General features: G+C 42.4%; 1 protein-coding gene across 2 annotated transcripts in view; it reads left to right on the top strand.

The window, feature by feature from the left end:
• LOC147426280 (uncharacterized) overlaps positions 1 to 9,990 on the top strand; it is a 37,181-nt gene extending 27,191 nt beyond the window's left edge. Inside the window, exons 1-4 of one of the 2 annotated variants that reach the window (XM_086498758.1) lie at positions 627 to 759; positions 836 to 1,091; positions 9,100 to 9,220; positions 9,331 to 9,990. In XM_086498758.1, coding sequence (XP_086354884.1) covers positions 1,069 to 1,091; positions 9,100 to 9,220; positions 9,331 to 9,408 — 222 coding nt within the window. In that variant the 5' untranslated portion in view covers positions 627 to 759; positions 836 to 1,068 and the 3' untranslated portion in view covers positions 9,409 to 9,990. Of the gene's footprint in view, positions 1 to 626; positions 760 to 835; positions 1,092 to 9,099; positions 9,221 to 9,330 lie in introns of those variants that run through there. The other variant, XM_086498756.1, reaches the window with a different exon arrangement.
• Positions 9,991 to 23,611: the final 13,621 nt, after the last annotated feature.

Here is a 23,611-nt window from a genome sequence, read left to right on the forward strand (position 1 = left end):
GCCTGGTGGCGGTGGTGGTGGTGGAGGTGGGGGCAATGGCGGTGGCAAAGGCAGTTGCACTGGATCAGGGTTAGATGGCTGCACCATATTCCTGAACCCCCCCCCCGATTGGAAAAGACGGCTAAGAAGTTTGCCAGTTGGAAGCTCTCGTACTTTCTGATGCCGGAGGAGGAAGTACCACCTGGGGCATCAGAGGGGGTAACATGTAGTTCAAAAATTGTTGAAAACTTTGCAGCATCGCAAGATTCTACTGAGGATGCCGCGAAAGAATGTCCTGGAGTTCGTTGAGCAGAAACTGCAAATATTCTGTTGAATCCATGAATTCCACGTCTTGGGTTCTTTATGGCTTATGCCCTGTAAGACAGAGCGATGAAGACTGGAGCGCGCCTGATGCGCGATGAAGTAAAGGTGGGAGTGGCTTGAAGTGCTAAAAGTCTTTTCAGTCTGTTCTTTTCTATTGGCACGTGGTGCCCGTCTTGTGACAGTGGTATGAGAGCATCAGGCGTGTGCTTTTCTGAAAGCATACCGGTCCTACAAAAGAGCAGACAGAGCTATTGGAGTTAAGAGTGATCTTTGGAACATATTTCACTTGAATTAGCTCAAACCATTTTGGTTTTTTACCAAAACAGTTTCAGTTCTGGTTGTCAGATTTGTGTTTCTTTGAATAGGCACCTCAAAAGGAGCAGGTCTTGTTCATTTGGAAACATCCGTTTTGAGATGGTTGATACATAGCATTTATCCGAGGAATTTGACCTGCTGGTATGAGGCTGGTTCATGTCAATTTTAAACCTTTTTCACTATTTCCGGCATTGACCCCTTCGTTTATCTCTTCCAGGGTAATCTTGTTTTCTGCGGGTTCCGAAATGGGTACATTACCATGGTTGACATGCGGTCTTCATCAGGCATGCCAAGGAAAATGCCCTCGATGCAAATTAGACCGCAGTCGCCATTCCAAAGAGCTGCTATTAATTCTTTAAAAGTTGCAGTTCAAGACCGTGTGCATGCAAGGAAGAAGAGGGTACTGTTTAGAGACAAAGAAGCTGAGATAGCGAAGAATTCTGTGAGACTATGAGAAATTCGGCAATCTGCAGGTACTGCTTGTAAGCTGCCAGTACCATGGCATTGTAGCATTGTTCTTTCATATCATGTTTTGCAGGTGTTAAATGGACAATATCTACACATTGCATATAAAGTTCGGCTGCCTATTGTATATGTTTGAGGTTTCTTTTGCTCGTTTAGTCTAGCTTTGGAGTGACCTCTTGGTTTCTCATGTACAACATACTACAGCCCTATGTTGTGTGCATGCATGCGAGAGCACATGTTAGCTGTGCAATACTGGCATTTCAATTTTTTGGTCTCGGGGGTGGACAGACATATGTAGTCTTTTAAGTACTACAGGGAGCTTGGAATGGTGCTATTTGCCGCTTGATTGGGCAGTACCTCCTTAGGATATCATCTGCCTGGCGTGTAGATGCCAATTGTCCGGCATTTTCGAATGTGACTTGCATGAATATAACTCACAACTATGCTCTTGATTGCTCAATTCTCCACTTCCTATGTGCTGATCTTCGACATTTCCTGTTGCCATCACTGTTCTCACTGTGGCTGATTTTGAAAGAAAAAAAGAAAAAATGCAAACTCATCCTGGTTCGGTGCATCCTTTGGCAAACTTACCATGACGCATGGGAGGAGGTGTAGATCCATTGGTGTAGATCCATTGAGGAGGGAAGGGATGCATGGATGACCCCTAAGAAACCTGTTAAGCTTAGAACTCCGGCTTCTTCGTGTAATTATGTGCCGCAGCCAAAGATTGTGGGTCAATGCAAGCTAATGACAATAAATCTTTGTCAGCAACATGGGATAAAGTAGTTTGTTCCTATAAGAATGTGGTTACAGGTGAAGCTTCTGGCTCGGACCCACATCCTGGGCCAAGTCAGCCATTAAATTCCCCTTTGCACAGAATGGATGAAGACGTGTCCATGGACATGTCGACCTAGTTGCTACTTTCTTTGCCCTTTGTACATATGTGGTGTGACCTTGGTCTCTTGGATGTTCTGTTCGACAAGGCTGCCTGCTTAGTGCTCTGTTATTTTCCCGTGAGAGTGGACCAAGCAGCTGCCTCCCAAGTGTACTGCCGTGCCATGGATAGAGCTGGCATCAGCCGAAGGACAGGAAGCCAAACCTGCTGTGCCAAAGGACAATCCCAAAGACAATGGCGCTGACTCTCCACAAGATGGTCACAAGCTACGCATGCTGCCGAGAGACCACTATGTACTAGCCAGCTCCCAACTGCTATAGGTCGATGTGCAACCAGCCACTAAAACAAAGTGACTCGCCGCAGCTGTCTGGAGTCCCACAACCTCTCCCAAAAAGCTGACAAGAACTTAGTTGTGAGACCCTCCTCCTGCCAATGAGGTGCTGCAGCAGGATGAGCCTATCTCTATGCTGCCAGTATGTGTCGTCCCAATCAAATAGTGTACTAAAAGAAAGGGACACCTGGATGGTCGATTGAGGAGAGAAAGGGTCCCTCCAAAACCACTCTCGAGGATCCCACTGCACTCGTGCCAGTGGAAAGCTCTCCCAAGCCCACAGCCTCTAGTGGCCAATCTCAAGAGTTGCAGGGTCAGGATCAATGACACAAGTCCTCCCACAGATGCCCACAACTCGGATACTCTGAAAACACCACTCTGTCGCCTGTGGGGCCTTTGCTGCAACTCGGTGTAAGCGACCCTCACCCTGTAGCTCGAAAAATAGGGAGGGTACAGTCTCTGAACAAGCCCGAACTGCGATGAGAACCTCGAGTCGCGTGAAGGCCTCCATCCATCTGGGCACTGCTGACTCGAGAGGTGTGAGCAAATCATCTGGTACTACCGCTGTGATGTCCTGACACATGCTCTGCACCCCTCTCATGCCCTATAGTTGGATGCTCTGAAGCTCCTTTGATAAGCCTGAAAACTGTAGCCAATCACCTAAAGTGCGTGCTGGACCCTCTGCCATGGGACCCCAAGAAACATGAGGCCTACTCAAGGTTGGATCAAAACGTACGTAGTGATCCGTTCCGTACCGTACGGACGTTATGTACGGATCAGTACCGTACGGAACGATCCGTTTTTTTTTTTTTTTTTTTTTTTTTTGGGGTGTGGGAAGCCCGTACAATGCTGATTTTAAATAAAAATCCAAATCTCTTGCAATAGTTACACAGTATATGGTTGTCTTGTAAAACGTGTCTTTGAATGTCTCTATAAGTTGTTGGCTTCTCTCTTGTTTTTTATTGGAAATGTCCTAGAAAATTTAGTACTTTGCGGTTTTTTTTACAAGAGTACGTATTTTTACGTACGTAAAAATTTTTCCTGTATGGAACAACGTACAGTACGTACATATACGCCACGTACAGTACGTTTGGTACCACCTTGGGCCTACTGCCAACCAAGTGGCCTCGCTGAGTGCTAACCATGGGGTTCCAAACTAGGAGCTGTCTCTGGCGCTCCTCCGTGCAAGTAGGCTGATGCTGCTCTAGTCCTCTCCGCAGCTGCTTCTAGGAAGCGGAGCAGACTCACAGCGAAGCGGTCCTCCAGTCTCCTGCTCAGGCCAACTCTACGCATCTCTATGAAAATCTATTAGGTCGAAGGTCTAGCACTAAGCCTCTAAAGCAAAAACTCCTTCCAAGGCTCCTCCCTTGGAAGTAATCCTCTGACAACAAACTTCCGAAGAAGGGCTCTGCTCTGTTGTGCTGGGTCTATGATCCCCAATCCTCCCTGAGAACAAGGAAGAATGATGACCTGCCAGGCCACTTTGGCCCGGGCTATCTGAGTGTCTCGCCCTGACCAAAGGAAGTTCCTGATCAGCCTCTCTACCTGGCTGATGTAGAACTCGAATAGATCCAACAAGAAGTGATGTACCACATAGTAGCCAACAACACCTGGTTGGCCACTACAACTTTGCGTGCCAGAGAAAGTCGTGCGGAACTCCAATGTAGCAGCTTCCTCCTGATGGGAAGGAGGGGAGCAATCTGCTGCTCACGAGACAAGTCCAAGCCAACCTGACAGCCCAAGTACCGAACTGCAGTACCTGGGGGAATCCATCTGAAACCCTCCCCTGGCAGCCAATCAGGCATAGCAGCACTACCAACCGAGAAAGCCATTGTCTTTCTCCAGTAGATCAGTGCGCCTGATGCACAACAAAAGTTCTCAAGAGCCTGCTCACACCTGTGAAGGTTGGCTTCTTGGCCGTCCAAGTACAAGGCTGAGTCGTCTGCAAACCCAACATCCAGTAGCTGATCTCCCCGAATAGAAAGCGCTAAGCCACGTAGACCAACTTGCTGTGAAACCAAAAACCTGCTCATCGCCTCAGCATAGAACAGAAAGAGGAAGGGGGCAAGAGGGCAGCCCTGTCGGACCGAATGTGTGAGCATGAAACGATCTCCTCTACCACCTGACAAAAGTACCTGACTGTGTGCTCGTTTGTAGAGAGCTGACACACCTCTGATCCATGCATTTGAGAAGCCCATCCTGCATAGAGTGCCCTCCAAAAAGTCCCAGTCAACTCTATCGTAGGCCTTCTCAAAATCCAGAAGAAGTGTCACTAGATCCTCACCACGGAGGCGCGCGAGGGCAGATGCCTCCCAGAAAGTAAAGATGTTGTCAAGGATACTATGCTCCTTGACAAAACCTGTCTGTGTCCCATGTATGATGCTCTCTAGAAGTGGCTGAATCCTCAAACTCAGAGCCTTGGCGAGAATTTTGTAGGCTGAGTTGAGGATGGTGATGGGCTGCCACTGTCTAATCTCATCCAAGGAGCCACCCTCCTTGGGAATGATGTAAATGAGGCCCTCACTCATGCTATCAGGCATATTTCCTGTGTGTAGGATGTACTGAAAAGCGCTACAGAGATCTGAGCCAAGCAAGTCCTAGTACTCCAAGAAAAAACTGGGAATCGAACCATCCTCTCCTCGACAGCTACCACGGGGAAGTGCTCTGAGGGCCACCTTGAGCTCCTCTAATTGAAGAGGCAGCTCAAGCCTGTGGCGCACCTCCTCAGTCACAAGACAAGGCTCTATGCTCAAACCTGCTCTTTGCATGCATCCTGACGCTCTGACTGAGGCTCTGCTGACAGCAGGTCACGGTAGAAGTTAGTAGCAATTGCTTGCATGTCCTTAGGCTCAGAAGCAAAAGACCCGTCAGGTCTCCTCAACTGGCGAACCTTGGCATGCGCATGTCTGGGCCCCACTGTCTCAAAGAAAGCCCCGGTCACTTTGTCACCCACCTGGATCCACTGAGATGCCTGTCGATGAAAAGCGAACTCCTGGCGCCTCTCCTCTGTGCTGGCGAGCTCCTGGCGAGCCTGCTACAATTGCTCCTCCAACCAAGGACTGTCTGGATGCTGCTCCTGCATCCTCTGCAAGGAAGCAACGCCCCGTCGGAGACAATGCTTTTCCCTTGTATGGTCTTGCTACTGGTCTTAAATTTAATTTCTACGAGTCTAATCTCTTGCCTCTTCATGCACATGCTTGGCATCAGCTTTTGTGGTCTGGAAAGATTGTGCCTCCGTATGAAATTACCCGACATTTGGGATATCCTATTGGCTGGCATGCTACTAGCACTCAACAGATTGAATGGGTTATGCATCGCCTCAATATCAAACTCCAATATTGGAAATTGTCTAGTTGGCCACTACATGTCAAACTCCGCATTGTAGAGAGCATCATTATGGCATATGTTCAGCTCTATTTGCCCTTGTTGCCTTGGCCGCAACACCGGCTTACCTCTCTTCAATCGTCTATACTATCGCATTTATGGCATACAAAGGATAACAAATGTGGTTTGCGCTTGATGTCCATGGGCAAGATTTGTTGTCCAAAGCGCTTTGGCGGCCGTAACATCTTGGATTTGCACCGACATGCTCTTGCTCGAAAAGCATCGCTTTTGCCCACGCTTGCTGAGCAGTGACAACCATGGACAGTGATGGTTGCTTTCTTATGTGAGCATGTGGTTACCTCCACATTTGGCCCCTGGCATCCATCTCTTTGGGAGTTTGTGTTTGGGAAACTGGATGGACATATTCCTGGCTGTCCTTTCATCTCTACTTTGATATCGGATTGGAAAAAGGTCACCATACATTTGATATCGACTGGTCGCATTGAGCCTGAAGGTAACTCTTTGAGATTGAAAAGCATTCATTGGAGCCAGGAATTCCCGTTGACTTTGGTGAACAGCTTCCCACGCCAGGCTTACTTTCTTTCTCGTCGTGGGCTGCGTATGGTTACTGATGTCGTGAATTCAGAAGGGAATGTGCTTCGTTTTGACGAGATGGCATACAGTTTTGGTTTAGGCATGCATTATCGACCTCTCTGGCGACAATCGCACCTCATGTTGATTGACCTTCTCCCCATTCCACCTCTGGCTGATGGATGCCGTAAAATGGACTGGCGACTACAACAATTCAACTTACTACAGTTTCTGCTCGCCAAGTTTACAACATTTTGTTGCCTGATCCCTGGCTTGCGGACCATTGCAATGTCTTATGATCATTACAACAATGTTCCACTCAATGGTGGCAGAAAGCCCTTACTGCCATTTGGAAGAGCCACTTGCCTCTTAAGGAACGTCTATTTCTATGGCATTGCTTGATGGGTGTGCTGCCAGTTGGGTTTTTTTTGCGTGTGCGTTGGATCAGCTCTTCACGCTGCATTCCTTGCTCTGCTTCCGAAGAATCTGTTCAACTCTTGCTTTGGGATTGTTGCTATACTAGAGTCTTTATTGCTTGGGTTTCTACACTCATGCGTCTCCGTTTTCCCGCGGTAGTGTTTCAGAAGAAATTCTGGCTTTTATGATTCATGTCACGAGCGTTAAAGCCGTTTGCTGCTTTCTTCACATGGGTCCGATATTGGACCTTCTGGAGTATTTGGCGTCAACGCAACACCCGCATGTTTGACCGCATTGATCTTGACCCTTTACCCTACTTCAAGATGTCTCTTTGGCAATCCTTGCGCTTTGCCCTTGCAGCTGGGGATTTATCGCCTGACCTTTATCAACTTTCTAATGTTTGCTTTTAAAGCCTTTTCATACTTGAACACATTGGTGTTCACCCTTATGTATCGACTTCTTGCTGTGGGTTTTCCTCCGGTATGGGACACCAACCCTTGTGGTAGGGGCTAGTCCGTTGCATTATGGCTCCTAGGCTCAGGGGTGAGCTCGTATTTGCTGTATGCCTAGGAGGTGAGCCTAATGTTTCCTCACTACGCTTTGTCTACGTGTGAGTTTGTCTTGTGCCATGTCGTATGTGTAGGATGGATCTTGGTGAGGGACCAACATTGGTATCAGAGGCTCTTTGTGCTCATGCATGCGACATGGCAACATGCCGAAAAACCATTGGAGCTCATGGGGCCTTGATGGTCTTGCCTAATAGGCTCTCCAAACTCTTGCATAGAGCGGTCTCAGATGCTACTTGCAAGAGAGGAGAGCAAGGGGGCCACGTGCAAGCCGATGGGGGACTTTATGGTAGGTATTGTTTTTTCTGCGTTTTGCTCATGGATTCTTGTGTGTGGAGGTTGATGCTTGCAGGCGTCACATGGTTTCTTTAGTATGTATTTACTCTCTATACCTCTATGCTGTCGATGTTGCATGAGGGTGTCCTTGGAAGCTGCCACTCCAAGGACATGGCAACCCAGCCCCTCTATATTCACAGCTGCTGAGAGGGTTTTAATGTTCTTGGAGTACATGTTGCAGGTGTTACATGGAAAGAGAGAAGAAGGTTTTCGGGTGCGTTCTTTCGTGCTAAAAAATGGAATTGCTTTTCGTCTTGCTTACTACCACAGAGGTTCTAGGGCTCCTTGTCCTCCTACGGAATATCCAGTGTTGCCAAGAAACGCGTTTCTTCACTCATGAAACATACGAAACGTTTCTGTATGAGTTTGGACGTTTTAAAGGTAAAGTCAAGGCTCATGTTACATGTAAACCTTGAAGCCTCTTGTTCTTTGTTTCGGTCATGAAATCCTCAATGTCATGAATGTCCTATTCCCCCTCTTTTTCATGTAATTTTCATAACAGATTACCACTTAAACTTACGTACATTTCTTTAGTTTGCATGAAACTTCTGTTTTGGCATTTCTTTCTTGGACGAAACCGTTTCGAAACTTGTTTCAAACGAAACGTTTCGAAACTCTGTGGAAACTATGGGAATATCCAATACTGCATTGCATGTGTAAGAGGTGCATGAGGCTGCCCTACGGACCGATGATACGGTAAAAGTTTCCCTATGATGCATGACTGTCCTTGGACAGAGCTAGTAGTCATAGATGCAGTGATAAGAACAGACTTTGATGGAGGCACACATCTTTATGCGTTTTGAGTTCTTCTCATGTATGCCCTTTTGTGAGCTGGAGGATGCCTTGGAGAGATCCGTATGGCCAGAGTCTTCTACTTCATGGTACCTTCCCTTGGTGTTCATCGTGGAAGAGGATTGGGTTCATCCCCCAAGTATGTATGCAGGTTATACTTGAGGCACAGCGCAGGGCATAGTCAATCCCTTGGAGCATGTGAGGCTACAGGATGCTGTATTATGTAGGGTATAAATGGTTTTGCTGCATTGTTGGGTCCGGACCGTGCATCTGATGGGTTTCATTCAATGAGTGGACTTCATGCCATTTTCACTGATTGTATCATGATTATGTATATTGCGTGGTTGTATGGTTAGTTTTCCCACTAAAATCGTACCTAGGGTTTCTTGTATTATGACCTATGATTGATTTTATTAAACTGCAACAAGGTACAAGCCCTATTTGTTTGCCCAAAAACAACACACACGACTTTAGATTGCTCTGCTTATGGATTAAATCCTTCAGACTGCTCGAAGCTTCCACATGAAGTTCTGCACGCCTTTTAAGGCCGACTCTGTCTTGCTTTTTGTTGACCTAGTTTGATATTGCTCCTGTCAGATGAATCGTACTTTTTGGCAAGTGCTATGAATGGAGATGTAAGTTTATATACATGCTTGTTTGAAAAACACGCTTTTTTATACATGTTTTTCATACATGCGTTAAGAAGAAAACAAGAAGTGATTATTCGATGAAAACTTTCACAGATTCTGAACTCTTGAGTGCAGATATATCTTTGGGATAGGCGCCTGGCTGGAAGGGGACCAGTGCTGTCTTACGCTGGAAATCGAATTACATGTCTTCCCGTCTATTTGGGCGTGGACTCATCAGAATTGCTCCTTGCATCAGGTCTAAACTTTTTGTATGCCTTTGTCCTCCTACTCTGCATCACACATTCACATGATGGGTTAGAAGTAGTGTATACTTCATTTAGGACGTAACATTATGTGTCTTTGCAGGTGGTGAAGACTGCATCTGAATTTGGAGTGTCTGATCCGGAAAGCTTCTTCAAACTGTCCCTTATTTACCAACCATAGTTCACAATTTCTGCACACCTTCCTTCAATTCTAGCCCTTCACTCAACAGCGACCATGCTTGGAGAATGTGGCTCGGGTCATCTGCTGGTGTCATGTACATGCATGGCTGAGCAACATCATTTTTCCAATTTCAACCAGAGCATCCTACAGCCATCCTCGTCTATAGAAGCGTTCTGCATGCATTACAGTTTGCGCGAAACTCGGTAAGGGTGTTGGTATTCAAGTGTGATTTCTGTTTGTTTGAATTGTACAGCCCCTTTAATCCTTCTCTAAGCAAAAATTAGTGAAAATATAGAGTTTAAACCACTTAAATGACCAATTTGAGCTGTCGAGAGCCCGTCTTCAACCAACTCAAATCAGGACTTAGTTGCCCTTTTGTAGGAATACTTGATTTATTCACGATCAATGAGTTTCAGAGTGCATTTTATTTGCCCTCGTGATGGGAATGGAAGCTAAACGAGGCCACTCTAAGCAACTGTGTATCATAGAATGATTCATATCTTGTGGGTTTAAAGACCTTAGAACAGGGTTATCTACCAATGATTATTGAACCCTTTAAATGTAAAAGACTGCACTTCAGAAAGCAATGGCGTCCTCATTTATGATATATAGTGTTGTGCCTCAAAAAAAAGATCTTTTAGTTTTAGTTCTCTCTGTTTGTGTAAGTTCCAATTGATCTTTTTCTTTCCACAGCCATATATGTGGCAATGTATGTCATGTGATGCTATTGGTGTAACAGACTTGGACACTCCAAGTCAAGATTCTACCGCGACACGACAAGAATTTCACTTCAAAACAGTTCACAGTTCACAATTGATTCGACACGGCTTGACGGAGTTCCGTGCATAGAGATATTGGCCCCAAAGATTGGCGCCCCTTTCGATATTTGTTTTTGTATTAATCTACAACTCAAAGTACAAGGGAGTGGGAGGCTCTCACTCTCAGATTCTGCGTCCAGATGCTCTGAGAAGTGGGAGGCCTGCCCGCACTTATAAAGGTTTTACAAGGGATGCCAAAAACAGAGCCCCAAAAGCTGTAAATCAACAGCAGTTTAAAATAATGGCAATTCCTCTCAAGCCTTGGTAAATAAAGCAATTCCTTGCGTAGGATTTTCGAGCCCTTCTTACATAGAAAAAGCAAGCCAAAAAAGCTGCCGCTGCTACTTTTTTTCCGTACGCTGCCTGCCACATCAGCAACCCGTGATTTCCGCCCGCAATTCAAGGGGAGGTCCATATGCTGCACTGCCACGTGTCACTGCAGGTCTGTTGCCATGTCAGCAATTCAGCACCAGCAGGGCAGTTGTGTGTGTGTGCTGGCAGCCACGTCACCAGTTTGTGATATACCTCCCTCTTGAAAGCATTGTAATCGCCCTCGATTATTTTGCAAAATAGAGAGAGGCCATAAACTGTCTTAGCAGACATTGACTATTAGTACCGACGCACTAGGAACACACATCTAGCAAATGTACCAATCGACAGTCACATCACACGACATCACTTGACATCACATGACAAATCACATTCAACATTCATTCGGATCTCAGACCATGATTTATCGGCAACATATTTAGCAATCGCATCTAGATCCACTCAAGAACTCATAGATGCCCAATTGACTAATCCCTATTGCAACCATGTCTATCGAGATCATTTAGGCCAAAATGCTGCAGTCATTTCGTCTATCAATTCTTGCACTTAAACAAGTCAAGAACAAATCAGTATCATATTATCGGGAATTCCAGTTCATAAAGTCATACAACAGAATACTCTCAGCTCACAGTATCCCTAAAACTCAAAGAGACATCAATAACTTTAGTATCGAAAATCGAGGCAATCTGTTGACAAAGGAGCGGAGAAACTCCCCTCTTTGTGCATACCCACTGCACCAGATTCCGCCAAAGCGGAGTTCGGGGTTCCATCTAGAATAGACTATGCTAATCCAAATGCTTCAAGGTAAAGATTCACAATTTGAGGAGTGTCTGCTAGGTCCTCCATCCACTTCGCATCCAATGCAGGATAGTTCTTGAATTAACCAAGAACCGCCTTATCACTTTACCCTTAATCTTTTTGTCTTTATGTGCCGATATCTGTTCGGGAAGAAGGATCTCCTCGTTTTCTTCCACTTCGGGTTGCTCATCAGGCTCCCCATCTTCGGGCACATCGCCTTTAAAAGGCTTCAGGAGACTCACATAAAAAGCATTGTAAATCCTTTAAGTGTCGGGTAGCTTCAGTCTAAAGGAGACATCATTTATCTTTTCGGAGATCTGGAAAGGTCCGTAGTATCGCATACTAAGCTTTGAAAAAAGCCTCTCCTTTTCCTTTTTCTTTCTCAGGCGTGCCTTCTCAAAATGTAAGAGCACCCAATCGTTCTCCTTTAATTTCAAATCGTGACGATGTCGATCTGTTGCGTTTTTCTGTCTTTCTTGAGATTTCTGCAAAGCCTCGCGGACCTTGGCAACAGCCGTGTCCAAGTCACGCATGTACTCATCGGCTTTAAAAATCTTATCTGCTTAGGAAGGGTGGAACCTTTGTAGCACCTTCAATAATCTCAAATGGTGCCTTCCTGTCGAAGAGTGTACCGTGTTATTGTAGGCAAATTCCATGTCTTCATCCTTGTCATTCTATTCTTTCGGTGCCTTATTAGGGCACTTCGCGAAGATATGCCCAGTTTCCCCACATCCAAAGCACTTCCCCTCTTTGATGTAAAGAGCTCTCTCTCGAAGAGTGAGCTTGGGTCGTGCATCCTTTTCTTTCTTTTCAGGGTTGCTCTTCCTCTTTCTACTTCCATTGTTCGAAGTCTGTTTGGTCCTTTGCGTCATGATTTCATCTGTGGGGTAGGTCAAACTGCCTGAGTGAATGGCAAAACCCCGTTTCGCATGACTCATCAGTTCCTGAATGGAATCTGACTTTTGCTCTAAGCAATGATCTCGGATCCTTGTAGGAAGTCCCAAGGTAAACCTCTCAATCAATTCTTTGAATGAGATCTTCTTAAATGAAGAGGCTGGTAGAAAAGAGCTCGAGAATCTCTCGCAATATGCGTCCAATGTATCCTTCTTTGTCATCCGAAGATGGTTCCAAGCAGTTCGCATGTCGTGTTCGTACTCCCGAGTCAACCAAGAAGAAATAAAAAGCCTTTTAAATTTCAGCCATTTAATTGTTGCTGTCTTGTTCAATAGAAGCGTAGACCACCAAGAAGTAAGAGGTAGCCCTCCGAATCTTGGAGTGCTCTGAGTAACGCCTTCCAGAGAAAGCTATGTCAAACTGCTGTATGAAGGCCAAAGCCTTTGAAGCATCTCGATATCCAAAAAACCTGTCAAATTTAATTGACTGTCCACCTTCTTTAAACTCTCTGACTTTCTTGCTTTTATCCTCCAGAAAGTCATACTGGTTGGCTTTATAAAAATTCTTCTTCTTTGCATAAAAGCTGCTGGCGTCAGAGTCCGAAGTATGCGAAGATGAGTCCTTTGTAGAACTGTCAACAACTGGGCGAGATTTAGACTTTTTTGCCTTTTTCTTGCCCTTTCCGAAGCTTTGCTTTTTGCTTCTCTTTTTCCCTTTTCTGTCTTCTTCGCTCGAGTCAGAGGAGCTAGAAGAAGAACTGTATAAGGAGGAGAAGAAGAAGAAGAACTGGGTACTCCTTCAAATCGCACATGCTTCTTCTGCTTTCTTGTCGAGGCAAAAGTAGACTGACGACCCAAATAACCCGGGAAGTCAGTTCCTTTCTTTCGCTTTTTGTCGTACTTGCCTGCTTTGTTCCGCGCGTCAAAAAGCTGAGAAATCCGTGCATCAACCACCTCTTCTAATTCTTTCTCTGTAAACATCCTTGGAGAAGGAGGTTTCTTGAGTGCCGGTTGGAGGGGTGGTTCTGTGGTTTGCCGCCGCTGTGAATGCACCTCGTCGAAGGAGGTCTGAGTCATAAAGTTTGCATACTTGGGTCCTTCGCAAAATTTAGCATCATCTTTGTTGCATCGTCGATCAATCGTCAACGCTCCATCTCTTCGAGCTCCGCCTGAGTAGGCCGAGGCGGGGCCGTACTCCTCGCGTGAATCTTCGTTGTGATCTCTCTCTGCATCCCTGGATGCAGAGGAAGTCGACTGATCTGTGTTTGAATCCATAAGTGCCGCGTAAAAAGGATCGGATTTTTCTGTAGAAGAGAAATCAGTCGCGCTCTAATACCACTGTAACAGACTTGGACACTCCAAGTCAAGATTCTACCTCGACACGATAGGAATTTCACTTCAAAACAGTTCACAGTTCACAATTGATTCGACACGGCGTGATGGAGTTTCGTGCCTAGAGATATTGGCCCCAAAGATTGGCGCCCCTTTCGGTATTTCTTTTTGTATTAATCTGCAACTCAAAGTACAAGGGAGTGGGAGGCTCTCACTCTCAGAGTCTGCGTCCAGATACTCTGAGAAGTGGGAGGCCTGCCCACACTTATATGAAAAGCACTTGAAAATAATGGCAATTCCTCTCAAGCCTTGGTAAATAAAGCAATTCCAAAATAAAGCAATTCCTTGCGTAGGATTTTCCAGCCCTTCTTACGTAGAGAAAGTAAGCCAAAAAAGCTGCCGCTGTTGCTTTTTTTTCCATGCGTTGCATGCCACGTCAGCAGCCCATGATTTTCACCGCAATTCACGAGGAGGTCTGTATGTTGCACTGCCACGTGTCACTGCAGGTCTGTTTCCATGTGAGCAATTCAGGACTCTGGAGTCACGGCATCCCGAATCCTCTCTCCTTAGTGAATCCAGCTTCCAAGAGCGTCACAAAACTGAAGCACCAGCAGGGCAGTTGTGTGTGTGTACTGGCAGCCACATCACCAGTTTGTGACAATTGGACTAATGTTGTGTATGAACGTTGGATTGAAATTCGAGCTTTGCCCTTAAATCAAGGACCTTGAAAGCACACAAGCAAGCATAATCATTACATTACTATAGGTTTCAAGTCTAGGTGAAGTAGGACTTGAATTTGCGACCATTAATAGCCCAATGTTCTACCGACTAAGCTATGGATAGTGTTATGTGTCATGGGATAGTCCAAAAAGTACTAGATAAACCACTTTTTGACATAATGTAAGCGCACTCAACCGAGATATCTTTGCACATGTCTCATATTCACGTTCAATCTCCTCTATATTATTTTCTTTTGGTCATGAGAGAACAAACATGTATGCACAGTGTCTTGAGCAATGCCAATTGCATGTGTTAGCCTTCACGGCTCAACAAGACCAATTGAATTGTAACCCTTAGCGTTTTGGAGCATAGATCAGTAGGTGCTTTCGTAGCTATCGTATAATCTGTCTTAGTGCTCGTCTATGAACTATATTAAAGGGTGCATTTCCCTACAAATGCTAACCAAATACACCTCAATTTGAGAAAATGAGTGAAGGATGTTGGCAATGCTACCTAGGATGTCAAAGCCTCTTCTGATACCAGTTGTGCAAATCTTCTTACGTGAGGTGACCCATCCTAGTGTTTTCATTTCACATGCATGCTTTATTGAACGATTTTCCAAATGGGTCTCTTCATCTAGACCCAAAATCTTGAAGTGATGGATACCTTTGGCCTAGCCAATTTGAGTCCTCTTACATGTTGGCAACATTCCAACACCATTGTTGGTGTCAGCCTGTCCTTGGCTACACAATGCCAACTGCTCAAGAACCAATGCAACGATAACAATAGCTACCAACCACTTTTCAAGGAGACAATTCATAAAGTTGCTTTGCTAGCAAATGGCTCCCAAATGCTGGCCACTTTGCCTTAAGTGTAAGGCACATCAACTTGGCTTTGATATTAATTGTTGTCAATAGGGTTCCAATAATGTGCACATAGCTTGCAAAAGAGTAAGAAGAAGCTCAAGGGCACACAACCTAGGAAGTAGTATTACCTACTTTGCAAGTGCAAAGGTAAGTGGCGTCCTAAGGCTATGGCTCTATACTCAAGCGAAGGGAAAACACCTCCTATTGAGGAAAAAGTGCCTTGGGGGTCCTTTGTGTGTTTGCACACAGCACTATCATATCATGGTAACACTTGATTTAAAAAAAGTGGGAGTGATTCTCTCTCTCTCTCTCTCTCTCTCTCTCTCTCTCTCTCTCTCTCTCTCTCTCTCTCACACACACACACACACACACACACACACACACACACACACGCGCGCGCGCGCGCGCGCGTGCACACAAATGGAGGGACTTTTGCCATGATTTTTGCATTCATATTGCACCAAGGCATAATGTGATGAGAAATTAATGAGCTTGTAGGTAAAGTGGTCCATCTTTTAAAAACTGGAGCTTTGTGCTAAATGTGTCTGAGTGACATGGAGATCAAGGGGATAGAGCAATGATATTTTTATTTTATGTCAATTTTATGTTTCTCTAATAGGAAATTATCTTCATTGATTTTCTTTTGTCACAAGGGTTTTTGGGGACAAGTTTTTATTCAATTGCGTCCAACTTTTGCATTTGTAACGACCATACCATGATGTATGAGTCCCTTATTTGACTCTTTTCTGCAATTTAATTACAATAATTACGTAATACTTTAAGAGAATGAATGCACCTTATTTATGGTAATTTCATGGAAAAACATTGACATAAATAGGTACAAGCCCAATGCATTACAGGCTTGTGGAAAACAACACATAACAGCAATCGTATGCACCTTCCAAGTCCATAAACTGCATGGTGAGTTACATATTTGAAATGCTATCATGGCCATGCTCCCAAGTCCAATATGCTTTTGTCTTTTCAAAACAAAAACCATGAACACATCTCAAAAAGTTGTTGTGACGAGATGGCTATGTCATATTGAAAATACAGTTGTAGGTTGCACCCAAAGATGGAGAAGATCAAGGAGAAGCTCAAGAGCGCACAACACAAGTATTATTATTGAGTGTGTTAATACAAAGATAAGTCTTTTCGTAGAGTAATGGGCATATGTACAAGCTAAGGGAAAAGACCTCCTAAAGAGGGAAAAAAGTGCTACGATGATCCTAATCGTGTTCACACACATCAGTACCATAATATGGGAACAAATCTCCCCCTCGGGAGTGATGCAATGAACATGAGTTGGTGCACATGCATAGGGAAGTGTCAAACCCTATACGAGTGGTTCACAAAGAGGAATAAGCACAAAACTTTGCGAAAAGCTTTGAGCTTATCATGAGACAAAGCTTTTGTGAAAAGATCATCAAGGTTGTCGCAGAGACACAAGCCATGTTTACCTCACTTGTAGGTAGTCTCTCCTTGACATAATGATAGTGCATCTCTATGTGATTTGTGTGAGCATGGAACACTCGATTCCTTGCAATTGTTAATACACTGACTATTAGTAAAGATGGTGGTGGCAAACTCATTTTCAACACCCAAAATAGTCAAAAGATGTCTGAGCCAAACACATTCAATAATAGCTATGAAAGCTATGTTGTACTTAGCCTCATAACTAGAAGTGGCCATTTCAGGTTGCTTCTTGCTTATCCAAGATATGTATGCATGAAACAAAAACCACTAGTGGACACTCGTGTGTCATAGCAACTAACGCAATCCAAGTCCGAAAAAGCATATAAATCTAGTTGCAATGATCTTTTGTTGGGACAAAACAGCCTAAGATTTAGATCCACTTAAGTAGAAAAAGATCCTCTTAACTCTTTTCCAATACGTAGACCTTGAGTTATGCATAAATTTGCTAATCTATGAGATTGCATATATCCAGCTTCGTAATGTATATATAAATGATGCAACCAACTTGTTGATAGAGAGTGACATCAGAGTAGCTTCAACATACTAGAATAAACTTCAAACATGTCTTCATAGGAGTAGCAATAGGCTTGCAATCCTCAAGGTTGAATGTATGCAATGGTTTCATAATATACTTTGTTTGACACAAAGCAACACCTCCATCAACCTGCATAAACCGTATGCCCCAATAATGATGCAAAGTCCCAAACCTGACAACTCAAAAGATGAACTAAAATCAGCCTTGAATCAACGATATGTTCCTCATTTGATTCAATGAGTAATGTGCCGTCAACATTGAGCACAATGACCATCATCCACATGTTTGACATACAAGGTGCTTTCAATTGCATTATTCTTAAAACCATATCTAGCCAAGTAAGCATACATATTTCCATACCAAAAATGTGAGCTCCTTTAAACCATACAACACCTTTTTAATCTTGTTTTTTGTTAGGGTAAACCTCCTCATGGGAACCATCTCTTTCACTATGGATCTTTAAAATAATCCTGTCATTCAATGCACCACAATGATGAGATTCCACTTATTCTCTCTCTCTCTCTCTCTCTCTCTCTCTCTCTCTCTCTCTCTCTCTCTCTCTCTCTCTCCACATGAGTCAAAACTATGACGAGATCTAAGAGATTATTGCTAAAATGCAAATACAAAAAATGTTAATGAATCAATTTAAGCGGCTTTAAAAAAATCTAATTTAGAATAAATGGTTCGAATCTAGGTGGATCTAGAAACAAGACTAGCCCTAACGGGACTAGTATCCCTAATGGGGAGGTTTACTTTAACATTTTTCTCTTTTTTTTGTTGAAAAAACCCACGAGTCTGTGATACATACACTTTTGCATGAACATCACTGTATACAAGCTAGAATTTGTACGTAGCCTGTTGAGAAGCATTCTTTGAAAACTTAGAACACTACATTTTGCCTCAAGAGGCGGCAAGGAAGAAACCATAATCCTACAAACGTAGCAAACTAGAAAAATTCAGATGACCAAAATGAGTATGTCAAGTTTTCCATTTAAAATAGTCTCAAATAAAAAACCATGCATGTTGAATTTTTCACACATTTATCTTATGCATTGAACTTATACCACCCACGAAAAAAGTATAAGATGCCACAATAGTATCACCAAAACGAAGAGAGCATTTCCAAGTTGTCCGAGCGAAAAAAAGCGAGCAAAGTAAAATTTCAAGCAAAGATGACCAAAACCCTAATATTATACCATTATAAAAGAAATAAAGACAATCACACAAAATATCTTTAAAACATCCGGAGAGATGAGAGACTGTGTTAATGCGACAAAAAATGTTAACAAGTAGTTTCATCACAAAATTGTTATTTACCACAAGATTCTTGCAATGTGCCCATGCGAAAGGTGAAAGATGAGTTACTTTTAGAAGCTATCTAAAACATAAATTACCTCTAGAAGCTATCTATTCTTAATTTCTACAAACAAGAGGATATCACAAACACCAATAGACAACACTATCTTGATAATGTTACATGGTTTTATTAAAATAACACATATAGAAAACATAAGTATGAGCTAAAAACCAAAGAATTTTTACTTCAAATGAAGCATCCATGTGCCTCATATATCACCCAAGTAAAATATGCTCGACTTAAAAATGATCTAATCCCCTCCTAAAATATTTATATTTACACAAAGTAATTCGTTAAATATTTCTATACATGACAAAATGAGAGATATATAATTTAAGCATTTTTTACGGGAATGTGATCGTGCTAGCTAAGGTGGGTGATAGAGAAACATAGTGCAACTGTGTGTGTAAGCAAGATTATCACTCAAGTGAATGAAGTTCCAAGATAGATTAGCTTGGACTCCCAAACACAATTTTGAGTATTGACTTAGCTTAGCATAGGCTCACCATAGACATGCATGTAGTGCAAACTTGAACTGTGTAGTTTATTCATGAAAGTGAGCTTTAAGTAGCTCTACAGCTTGACTCCATTACACGTGGGATAATTCCCCCTCTTCTTTCCTTCACTTAGACTCTAGGACAAAACCCACACTTTACAATCCTCCCCTTGGGATTTGGACTAAGACAAAATATTGAAGATGCAATATCCACACATGATGATAAGTTGGTTTCCACACAGGACGGTAAAATCCACATAGATTGACAAAATCCATGCAGGATGATAATATCCACACAGAAAAATAGAAGTCCTCCCTTACAAGTAGAGAGGCTTCATCTTCAAAGTATGTCGTCACAGAAGACAAGGTTGTTCTCGCTTTTGTCTTCTTCTTCGTCTTCTACCATGTGAGCTGATCCTTTGATAGGTCTCTTCCCTTCGTAGCTTCTGCTGTTGCTTCTACTATTGCTGCTTTCTCCAATGCTATTGCCGTAGCTTCGAGAAGGAGGATGTCCCTTCTTACAAAATTTGTTGCAAGCTTTGTTTGTGTAGCAAGTTTTTGCTCTGTATCCCATTCTTCCACATTCATAACACTATCTCCCAGTTGATGACGTCGATGGCAAATATCTTCCTCTTGAGGATGTCGTGACAAAAGCCCCTCATGTTAATGAATCTTTTTGCCTTGTTTCTATGCTTGGATTGAGTTGATGACATCTTGGAAAGGTGGAGCCGGTTATTTTTCTTCAAGAATGGTGACTAAGTGGTCATAAGAAGGTGGAAGTGCACTCAAAAGTACGGCTACTTTGTCATCTTCCGGTACATCGACCTGGATGTAAGTGAGCTGCGTGACAATGCTCTTAAGCTTATTTACTAGGCTAGCAATGTCCTCCCCTTCAGTGATAACGATCTTGTAAAGTTGTCTTATGAGACTAACTTTACTTCTTTTGGCCCTAGCTTCGAAATTGCTTTCTAGAACACGCCCCGCTTCATGTGCATGTTTGCATTTGTCTATGAAATGCACATACTTGTCATGCAAGGAAGTGATGATAACTCCTAATGCTTGTTCGTCCTTGGCAAAATTTTGTTAATGAATCTTTTTGCCTTGTTTCTATGCTTGGATTGAGTTGATGACATCTTGGAAAGGTGGAGCCGGTTATTTTTCTTCAAGAATGGTGACTAAGTGGTCATAAGAAGGTGGAAGTGCACTCAAAAGTACGGCTACTTTGTCATCTTCCGGTACATCGACCTGGATGTAAGTGAGCTGCGTGACAATGCTCTTAAGCTTATTTACTAGGCTAGCAATGTCCTCCCCTTCAGTGATAACGATCTTGTAAAGTTGTCTTATGAGACTAACTTTACTTCTTTGGCCCTAGCTTCGAAATTGCTTTCTAGAACACGCCCCGCTTCATGTGCATGTTTGCATTTGTCTATGAAATGCACATACTTGTCATGCAAAGAAGTGATGATAACTCCTAATGCTTGTTCGTCCTTGGCAAAATTTTGTTAATGAATCTTTTTGCCTTGTTTCTATGCTTGGATTGAGTTGATGACATCTTGGAAAGGTGGAGCCGGTTATTTTTCTTCAAGAATGGTGACTAAGTGGTCATAAGAAGGTGGAAGTGCACTCAAAAGTACGGCTACTTTGTCATCTTCCGGTACATCGACCTGGATGTAAGTGAGCTGCGTGACAATGCTCTTAAGCTTATTTACTAGGCTAGCAATGTCCTCCCCTTCAGTGATAACGATCTTGTAAAGTTGTCTTATGAGACTAACTTTACTTCTTTTGGCCCTAGCTTCGAAATTGCTTTCTAGAACACGCCCCGCTTCATGTGCATGTTTGCATTTGTCTATGAAATGCACATACTTGTCATGCAAGGAAGTGATGATAACTCCTAATGCTTGTTCGTCCTTGGCAAAATTTTGTGCGCTTGCTATGAGTGTAGATGTTCTAGTGTGCACTCCATCTGGTTCCACTTGTTGCTCTAAGGTAGTGCTGATAACAGACCATAAACATTTCTTCATGAGGTATCCCCTTAATTTTGTTTGCCAGGTGTGAAAGTCCTTCCCGTTGTACTTTTCGGTTCACTTTTCCCCCATTGTGCTAATAGAGGAGTCTTAGCTTAGGAGACTCTCCTAGACAGTGTCTGCATCTTTATACGAGCACAAAAATTTAAAATTTATTTGTTGTGCTTGGTTGGATTCATTTCATTTGAGAGAGAGAGAGAGAGAGAGAGGCAAAAAGTTCTTTCTTTGTGAAGCTCCTCTTCATCGGAGTGAAACCCCTCTTCACAAAGAAGTAATTTTACTTTTCTTTTCTTTGATGCTTAGCCAAGCCATCGTGGAGTCCAAAGCTTTGGAATGATCCCCTTTTGGATGATTGTTGCGGAAGCTTTCTTCATATGCTTGTTTGATCGTTGCTTTTGAAGGCCTTTGAAAACGCCTTCTAAACTTTGCTTTGGAATGCTTTTGAAGAACCTTGGAGTTCCTCTTGTAAGCTTTTGGAGGCTTTGAGGTTTTGGCTAGGTGCTCAAGGCTCCTTTTGTGTGCTTTTATAGCTCGTAATGTAAGGAACAAAAAAGAAATTTCCTACCTACCTATTCTTGAGCAATAACGTCACTTTGTGGGATAAGTGGCACATCCTCATTCATCGAGCCCTTTCCTTTGCCTTTACCATTACGTTCATGATCGTGTGATCCACCATAGCGAATTCTCTTGGGTGCCATTCCCACTACTAGATACTTAACTTAACTTGAGAAGTTGTAAGCTAAAGTATAAGAATTCAGTGGAAGTAGGCTAAATGATTATAGTGTTTTAATTCCAAAACATATATGGTTATTCCACACATCAAATAAAAAGCATATGCTTACTTAATCTTATGATAAGCATGCATTATAACCCATACACTAATCACATGATTAATCACTTATATCTCCTTGCAAGAACAATCCATCATTTTAGTCGGATAAAATTCTTGAATATGATTAGATAATTCATGAAAGTATCTAGGCTACATTGATGAAGAATTATGCATGCAGTCAACACAATTGATTATGTAATCGAACGGTGAGACCTTCATTACTTTTCTATGTAGAGAAATTATCATAAATAGGTATAATGATTGTTGATTTTTAACTGAGAATAGGTAAATAAGAGTACAGCATCTCATAATAGAGTGGCAATTGGAAAGGATTCCAATTGAGTAATAATATGGTAGTAATTGGAAAGGATTCCAATTGAATAATAATACGGCAGCAATTGGAAAGGATTCCAACTGAGAGAAGAGATTGATAATAACTTGATTAAATAATAGATTTACATTACCCAAATGTGCTTTGGAGTTACTGATCTTTTAAAGCTTCACCAAGTTATTTTCCACAGTAGCAGAGGTCCCTTCTCCCAAATGTGATCAAGTGCTAAGTTGCATTGTACGTTATATGGTGTACGTATAATACGCTTTAAATGGACGTATTATACAACACCTATCTTTATTCGGCCGTATTACATGATGCCACATCAGAAAAAACATCGTATCGTATAATTTCTTAGAATTTCGATCGAAATAATATTTTGATCAAAATAAATATTTCGATTGAAATATAGCCCTCTACATACTATGAAAACAGACTGTTTTCCTCATTCTATTGATCTCTCTTTTCCCTTTTCTCATCTATAGGTGAGCTTTATAACATAAAAATAAAAATAAAAAAACCATTTAAAATTTAGTTCTATAAATTTTTTAGTAAAAATTTAGAGCTTAGGATAAAAAGTTAAATTAGTTAATGTAGTTTTTTTTAGGGTTTAAAGTTTTGAGTTTAGTCTTTATCTGCTCTATGTGATGTATATCTTACACTGGGAGGTAAATTAAGTAAAGTGGTTATTGATTACTTGCCTTGTGTACAGGAAACTCACACTTGGAAGTGATTTAAGATAGTTAAAGTTAGCAGTTATTTACTTTGTGTTGAACTATGTTCACTTAGAAGTAACTTAAGTTAGATAGTTAAAGTTAGAAGTTACTTGTTGTGTGTTGACCTATGTTCACACCTGGAACTAACTTAGGTTAGATTTATTCAATGATTGTCTGTCATGTGTAGAGTAATACTCACACTACAAACAATTTAGGTAGATTAAATAATAATCTCTTGCTTTGTGTAGAGGTATTCTCACACCTAGAAGAGATTTAGATAAGTAGTGAGTTTTGATTGCTTGCCATGTGTAGAGTTACACTGACACTTGGAGGTAATTTAAGTAGGTTGTTTAAAGGTATCTTGCTGTGTGTAGAGTTTACTCACACTTGGAAGTTCTTGAGATAGATTAAGCGATTTATGTATCATGATTCAGGTATAGAGTGAAAGCTAACACTTGAAAAAAATAAAAAATTACTTTTGGTATTTATAATTTAAAGAGGTTGAAGATGTGTATCATTAGTAGCTGACCGTATCCCAACATTGAAATTATTAAGTAGAGTCTTTAAAAACTCAATGCATCTTGGTCATAGAGCAATATACCCATGTTGAAACTTTAAGATCTTGATTTTTTTGGACTCGTTCCAACATGAAATCCACCCAAGCTCACTATTATAGTTA

The sequence above is a fragment of the Adiantum capillus-veneris genome, chromosome 24 (assembly GCF_014529385.1).
Source record: "Adiantum capillus-veneris isolate H3 chromosome 24, ASM1452938v2, whole genome shotgun sequence".
NCBI classification, from domain to species: domain Eukaryota; kingdom Viridiplantae; phylum Streptophyta; class Polypodiopsida; order Polypodiales; family Pteridaceae; genus Adiantum; species Adiantum capillus-veneris.